This window comes from Apiospora kogelbergensis, assembly GCF_038363985.1.
Source record: "Apiospora kogelbergensis strain CBS 113332 chromosome Unknown utg000007l_segment0_segment0, whole genome shotgun sequence".
NCBI classification, from domain to species: Eukaryota; Fungi; Ascomycota; class Sordariomycetes; order Amphisphaeriales; family Apiosporaceae; genus Apiospora; species Apiospora kogelbergensis.
Window position 1 is genome coordinate 3,666,919 of NW_027117424.1, and position 8,017 is coordinate 3,674,935.

Here is an 8,017-nt window from a genome sequence, read left to right on the forward strand (position 1 = left end):
TGACCTGTAGCTAGAGGCATCGAACTGTGTCTCGTTTCAAACCCGCACAGCAGTAACATGCATCTCTGTCCGACACGCAACCTACCAATCCCACAAGACTAACGCCGTTTAGTGCCAGCTGCTGTGCCCAGAACTTCCGGCAGCATCCCGATTTTGCGGCAGCTGTCTTGGTTTGTATTCCGAAGTCTCACTATATCTAGATATGTCGGGTTTTGACTCGTTACGTTACACCTACCTAACCGACCCGCTCCCAGTAGAGTCATGCTCTGAAAGATCTCGTCGTGGTGTCGACTCTGCCGCCGCCACCGCCGCCACTATCAGGCTCGTGCTACTATGACTGGAGGATTCAAATGTGACAGCCTTGATAACCGAGCTGTCAGTCCACGGATAGGCACAGAACCGAACGGGACATTACATTTCCAGTTGCGGGGTCTCTTGCACAAGGAGCTGTTACTGCATGGCGTTCCAGATGTATTGCTTGCTCCTGCCTTACTGCATGTTTATATTGTGGCCCCCTCGAAAAGCACGGGGATGAAACCTGTCATGCTTGGTGGGTGGGTGTAAGTCGGGCGAACGACCATCTAAGATATGATGTTAGTCTTAAAATCCCCACGATATCCACTTGCGGCTACCCAACTTGAAGCCAAAGCTGGGTCAACCTGGTACCAAAACAAGAACGCCCCATAAGAGATCTTTAAAACCTCATCCCCGTGTCGACTTGCGGTGACTACACATAGGGCGTGAGTTATGGGGGTCGGCATTCATCTCGGGGAGCACGTCGAGGAAGGACGTGGCGCGTGCTAGCTTGGTTTGGAATATATTACCCCCTTGGCGGGTCGCCGAACCACACCATTTGTTCTGTACACCCCCTCGTTCGCTTGTTCGTCTCTCATCTCGTTGGAATTGCAATATCCGGGCATGTATAAGCGGGAGCATGCTGCTGCTGCTGCTGCTGCGACGTAAACAGCCCATCGTCGACCCGGTCGAATATACCCTGCTCCGGTAATTTGTCATGTCTCTTAAACTTTCCGGTCATTCTTAGCTCTTGACTGAGTTCGTCTTGCTTGACGTTCATTTCCGTATGTAGGAGGTAGGTATCTATTCTATTTTACTTTCTTAACCAATGCCTGTCGATAGAATGCGAGGCAAGATGCTTGGTGGCATGGAACCACAAGACCGTGGGGGGTTGACGGGGTTACACGATAAATGCTGCTTAGATAAGATAGTACCGACTAGAGATCTAGACGTCTTCCGACCAGACGATAGATGTCCTTTTTGATTCTAGCTCTGGGTCTAGAATTGTTGCACCTAGACATATGCTCTTAGGTGTGCAATACCGTTATGTTCTTCTGACCCCGTGCCCTTGGACCGATGGCTGTTGCGAGACGGGTGACTCACTCGTCCAGCAAAAATACGGGAGAGAGACAACCAGATGCAGCAGGGCTACCTGACCATCGCTGCTGGTTGTTCGCTACTGAAAGACAGGAAAGTTCCGACCCGAAACCCTTGGCTCATGTAAAGACTTCGGAAAATGCGATTCTTGTGAGCGTGGGAATGTCTCAACGACCACACCCTTACATGGTGATGGATTTGCTAGAATCCCATACTCATTGGATACCAGGGTGACTCAGAAGGGCCGACGCGATGTTAGTATCGAATACGGCAATACTTGTAGATCAGCATTCGGGTCCCTCGTCGTTCGGCGTTGGTGGGCGGTCCCTATACGTAGAACGGCGCTGATATTCAAATTGACGTTTTTTGTCTTGCATAATCCGAATAGCCTCTGGGCTATATTTTGTTCTGGGGGTAATCGATCATCATTCCTTGCATACGCCCGCGTATACGTCTACCCACTATAGCTGGGCGTGATAGGGGCAGACGAGCAACCAGTCAACGGGTTCCCTGATCAGTCGTTTCCCGACCCCTTTATGAGTAACCATCATACATCTGATCGGCATTATTAGGCCAATGATCATGCTCCCTGTTGGTAGTCGAGGCACTGCGTCCTGTTAAGGTACGGTCTCCCACCGTCCTGCCGTACAACCCAACTCAAAATTCCCAACCACAAAGTAAATATGATATGCTCGGCTTCGGCTTTTCCAGATGGTCTGATATCGTGGTCCTGGGCGAACAAGGGGGACTGACCCGGCATCCGACGATCTGGGGTAAGGGGCAAGATCGACTTAGTGGATTGGTGGACAAGCAGGCGTAATATGGGATGCGTATGCGTTTTCCCGCGTCTTCTGCCCTTCTCGCTACACGGCGAACGGGCCAGTCGTATCGTCTGCTGTGTAGCCCCGGATACGCACACTCGCATGCATGTGAAAGCCCGCCGTGCATATAGTGCGGGGAGAAATATTGTGTCAAAGTGTTGTGGACTGTTTGTTGCTGTCGCGGCCTATCCTTATGTCTACGCTGATGGACTGATGACAAAACATTTGTAACAAGTCAAGGTGAGATGGCCAGAGACAAATCACGACACGAGGCGGCAGTGCAGCGCAGTTAAGAATTGCTTTGCCCAGGCCCCTTTTTGGGGGAGACTCACATGTTTGACAAATCGATCCAACTATGTGGTTCTAGATCAGGCTCATGGCGTTCCGTAGGACGTCGAAGCAGCTTGCTTGCACACGTGGTAAGCTTACGTGAACGTTCGATCCGTGTTCAACAACGAGCGTCCCTAGACACCAGACAGCAAACAGCTGAAAGATCTTACGATTACAGTGACAAGAGACATATTCGGCCTCATCACAGTCATCTTCCGCTCTTCATCGGCTCCTCCGGAACATCGACAGACTTTTGACGCATGCACCACACCCTTTCAGAGATATCACAACATACGTCTGATCTTTCCCTTGAACACAGAAACTGGTGGTTACTAGTGAGGCTTTTTTCCCCTATACACGGAAGCCGTGAAAACCAGGGCTGAGACATGCAGGTGTTGCAGTCTGCCGAAGGCATGCCAAACCGCGCTGCATTCGACTAATGCAACGTCCCTTGGGTTTGCTGGCAGATGAAACCGGGTTCCTGGACATCGTTCTTGCTGGACTGGACAAGTCTGACAGAGGGTGAGTTGTTTAAGGTATGTAAGTAAGATCCGATGGGCGATTTGCTACTGCTTACATGTGTAAATGTAGTCAGCATTTGGTCGACGGAAGAAAATGCCAAAAAGTACCATTGAATTGCCGCTGTGAAGTGCTACATGAGGGAAATTTTGACTCTATGCAGTTGCCCGGTGGCACAGTAATAAGAGGGGCCAGTAATCGACAGACCATATGGCTATGCGAAAGTAATCTACAGTCATGGACACGCACAACACCCGGTGAGTGCGTACGCCTTCAAGAAGGGAGTTGAGACCCCGTGTGAAAGCCGTAGGGGACGATGGCCACTATCCAGCTTTGACAGTAAGCTTCCGACCAACTTCGTCCAAAATCGCACATGCTCATAGGTCTCGCGCAGAAGATACGGTTCAGCGATCACGTGCGTTTCGCTGTGCTGGCAACACACGCATTCTGCTTCGTAACCTATGTACTGCACCCGTAGCAAGACTGGAATATTACGACGTAGATCGTACCATAACGGGGCCTAGAGGAGTGAGAGTGGATGTCTGGCTGTGGGAAATGACCGGAGTGGATAAGAATTGTGTGGTCCTATCACCGTGGTAGGATCGCGACAAAGTGCTGTCGAGGTAGCTAAATCGTGAGCGAATTCCGGATTCCAAATAGGGGTGGGCGGACTGCTGCGGCCCCATGTTGGCTGTTCGTTCTATCTGGAAACATATGTTTGAGGGTAGGCGCAGGGAAACGTCTTGGCGTCGGCGCGCAAGATACCAACTACGAGAGGTGGCTATTGCCTCTAGGTGGTAGATGGCGATGATAAGGGAGAAGGGGGTTGAGGGTGCTGACGACGGCGGGAGATAGGTGGTGTCGAGTCCCAGTTTGGACGTGCCCTTCGTCATAGTACACTGTCGGAGCGGCGGAGCATTGCTAATTATCCATACTGTAATGTACGAGTAGCAAAGATCGACCTCCAGGGTGCTACGCCTTTGACGTCTACTCACTCCCAATCGGCCACATCATCAACACCAGGAGACGATGCGTAATTGATAGAGCGAATCAGTCGCCCAAGTGCGTGCTTCTGCTGGATTTTAGCCTGGAAGATGTAAAGTTCGAAAGTGACAATCGCGCATGAGAGCCTGAGGGAAGCCACAAACGGAGTGTTTATCTTGAGCGTGTTTTGGCATGATACGCATTGAGCAGCACTCATAATCCTACTGCTCGAAATTTCGCACACTTGGATTTCGAATCCGTATCCTGGTGGAAGTTTCAGTGTTCATAAAGGAGTTCCATTCCTACAGAAGACAGCTGATATCTCTTGCTCTATGTACACAGACGTTCCGCGTCTCCTGCCAACCTTGTACGACCTCCGACGCCTTTCTCTTTTTACGACGCGGGGAGCCTCAGCCCCAGGAGCGTCCACGGCCTTCTTGAAGGGTGCTTGGCCGGGGTCTCGCAGGGCTGGGTAGTGGGCGTAGATCTGCTTGGATCGCAGGTGGACGGGGATGCCCTGAGCCTCGGGTATGGTCTTCTCAAGTTTCTGCGCGATTGGTCAGCAGAGGGAAGCTTCTAGCAAGCCAAGGAGAATGGTCCTAGGGCCATTCTCAAGAGCAACGTACCAGGTTGTCGAAAACACACTTGTTCAGCTTCCACTCGTCTTTGCGGCACTGCCAGAGCTGGTGGTTGTTGTTGTCAAGGCATTGCCAATGCTTGCGGAATTCGTCAAGGCAGTGCTTGTTGATATCGTCGACCCTATGAGCAGTTGAACGTCAGTGGTTATGCACTGTATATATTGTAGCCCGGGTAGTCTGTGTTGCGTCGGTCGACCGTTCTGCAGGGAACGCAACCCGGGAGCGCACTGAAGCCAGACGCCAGGAGTAGTGAGAAGAGACCTACACGCTGGCAGCGCATCTCGTTACGCGGCGGCCCTCCTTCAGACACTCGAACTCGCCCTTGCCGGGGTTCTCGGTCTTGCACTGCATGTAGTCATCGTTGTAGGGTTGGCACCGGGCGCCGATGAAGAAGGACGCCGAGAGGAGGGGCGCAGAGGTGGCGCCGACCTCCTTGACCTTGGGCACGGAGTCGGGGAGGGGGTGGTGTCCACAAGGACCTGCTGGTTGAAGCTGCACCGAGATCACTTCATTAGCTTGGGGGCTTTTGGTTTTCTCCGACCGGAGAGCATCGGGCGCGCGGTTTCTCGGAAGGGCATTGCCGCCAATTGGCGGCCATTGAGGAAGGCAGAACAGGGGAGGGACGTACATGGGCTTCCGGGCCGCCATGTCTGCGGTGTTGTCGGCCTCTTCGGGTGGATTGAATGGGTCGTCGCTACGGGAGGGAGGTTCAGAGCTTCCTTTGCCTCGTTCTCGTCCTGGATCGTTGGCGATGGAAGTGCGGCTCAAACTAGAGGTTGGAAATTGAGATCACTGATTGGCTCTAGCCACACTGGGGCTTTTCTGACCCGAGCTATTGTGGCTGTCGGGATATCTCATCAATAAACTCCAGCATCGCATCAGTTCGGGAAGAGCAGGAGCCAATCACAATAAATGGAAGGCAAAGACCGTTGTTTGATCGTGATCTTACTGAAGGTACATTAAAAAGTCTATAGCTGTTTGTCTTCAGGGCCTCTTGAGGTGAAATGCATTGCCCATTGAACTTCCCTAAGGTGATCTTCTGCTGGCAACTGCAGCTGGATAAGGTACATCGATACTTCTGCACATATCGATAAGCAAGAGCTGGAGCTGGCAGCTTTAGCGCCTCCCAAAATCCCAGGCCGCCATGCAATTGGAGCTGAGGTTGCGAGACAAAGACCATCAATATTTACGCGACCCAAGCTCGCGATCCTCGACCGACTCATTCTTACGGCGACTCTATCTCTCCCCACATCATCGCTAATCCTTATACAAGTCCACGATTTACGTATATCTGGTCGAGATTTCGTCGCTATGTCGTTATTTGGGGCTAAGCCTGCCGGAAGCACTGGCTTTGGGCAGCAGGGTACCTCGTCCATCTTCGGCCAACCCGCTGCCTCGACCACTCCCGCTGCCGGATCGAGCGTATTTGGCCAAGCACTAGGGCAGCAGCAACAGCAGCAGCAGCCGCAACAACAACAGCAGCAGCCGCAGCAGTCGACAAATGCATTTGGTACCAGCAGCTTATTTGGCCAGCCGCCGCAACAGCAACAGCAGCAACAACAACAACAACAACAACAGCCGCAGCAATCAACTTTCGGGACCGCCAGTCCTTTCCAAGCTCTTGGCGGACAACAACAGCAGCAGCAGCAACAAGGACAACAATCCCAATTCGGCGCCTCCTCAAACCAGCCCAACTTCCGTACCTCACTATGGCAACCCGGTCAGGATTCAACTCGTAAGTCGCTGTACCCTTCGTTACTAGTTGCGAAGAGAGAGCTCACAAGTTTGGACGAACAGATCAGAAGCCTATAACAGAACAATGTGTATCCATTTTCCAAAAGTGGAACCCGACTTCCTCTGATACCGTCTTCAAGCACTACTTCTACAATAAAGTCGACGAGACGCAGGTCCCCTTCTTCCAGCCCGGCCCGAATGAGGACCCCCGCGAGTGGGAGCAGGCGGTTCGTGACAAGCCGGGCCCTGGCTATGTCCCCGTGCTCGCTACGGGCTTCATGCATATGGCCGAGCGTCTGAAGGCCCAGCGCACCAGCCTTGCCCAACTCAACAATGCGCTCCATCAAATAAACAGCTCCTTGGATGCGATCCTGTCCAAGCACGACTTGGAGACGAGTGTTCGAGCCCTGAATGCTAAGCGGAAACATGCGCTCTTGCGCCAACGATGTATCGCCATTGCCACCAAGGTCCAGGTGCTTCGCAACCGAGGATATGCGTTGGATACGGACGAAGATGAGCTGAAATCGAAGCTCGAGGCCTTGGATCGCGGCCTTGCCGACCCGTCGCTGAGCGCTCGCAACGAAGAGCTGTGGAGCAGGCTGATTATGCTGCGGAACCATGCCGACACTCTGCGGGACGAAATCAACCAACGTGGTGGTGTTAGCGGCGACGGAATTTCTGAAGAGGCTGAGGCCAGGGCTAAGAAGGTAAGCTCTCTGTGGATACATGATGGCAAATCTAATGTACTAACTGGGTGTCATAGCTTCTCGAGGACTACGACAAGCAACTGCAAGCTTTGAAGGGCATGGTTGAGAAGGTCAAGGAGGATTACGATGAATGGGAGAAGGAGAGAAACCCTACCGCATCGGACACACGATGATCTCCTGGAAAAGGGAGACAATGAAGTTGGATTAAGTCTAGATACCATAGAAGCGACGCCTGGGGAAGCTGCAGTGTAGCGGCAGGGTTCTGACAAGGCAATGGTCAGACTAGTAATGAAGAGTTGTGCGAGGTGATAAGTGATCTACAGCATAAGAGACTATGGCTCTCGGAGTCAGGCGCAAATGGTATCATGGTAGCTGCCTTGGTTAAACACAAATACAAAGGCTTGCCCCTGGCTCATTGCGAGGGTGAATTACAGTCACGCAGCGTTACCACCCATACGTGACACGGAAGTTGGCAAGAATATGCTTGTTGCAAGGGAATATATCCTGCTCATAGCCCCTAGTATTTACACGTAATATACATGATTGACGCCAGCCTTTCTGTTCTCAGCCCGTCTCTTCCGAGGCATAAATTCGTCGGCTGGCGCATGCCGCAGGAGGTGAAGTGGAGAATTTGCTTCTCCTATGGTACAGTAATGGTGGCATGGCACGACGCCATGTAGCTGTTGTGCCCCCATGATATTTACGCGCGTGCAAGACTTGGTTCTTCTTATGGACTTTCCATCGCGAGGGTATTTGTCATAATAGTCATCTTCCTGCTTTAGAAGAAGCCCGAGACGGCGTCGATGACGAAGGGAGCTAGCAGAGCGAAAGAGTTAGCTGTGTATGCTTTGCTTTGTGTTCGTCCAGCGCAGCTGCCCACGTTGCAGGCTCA

At 52.3% G+C, this 8,017-nt stretch overlaps 2 protein-coding genes across 2 annotated transcripts; one reads left to right on the forward strand and one right to left on the reverse strand.

Annotated features, from left to right (window-relative positions):
* Nucleotides 1–2,979: 2,979 nt before the first annotated feature.
* On the reverse strand, nt 2,980–5,332 carry PG998_011582 (uncharacterized protein; the record flags this gene model as incomplete). Its single annotated transcript, XM_066878398.1, has 4 exons — nt 2,980–3,045; nt 4,444–4,593; nt 4,673–4,805; nt 4,950–5,332. 4 exons carry the CDS (start codon nt 5,330–5,332, stop codon nt 2,980–2,982), a joined length of 732 nt encoding a protein of 243 aa, XP_066727452.1.
* A 663-nt stretch (nt 5,333–5,995) lies between these two features.
* On the forward strand, nt 5,996–7,298 carry PG998_011583 (nucleoporin nup44; the record flags this gene model as incomplete). The annotated part of the gene is made up of 3 exons (XM_066878399.1): nt 5,996–6,419; nt 6,482–7,125; nt 7,182–7,298. The coding sequence occupies 3 exons, from the start codon at nt 5,996–5,998 to the stop codon at nt 7,296–7,298; spliced, it is 1,185 nt and encodes a 394-aa protein (XP_066727453.1).
* Between the last annotated feature and the right edge of the window lie 719 nt (nt 7,299–8,017).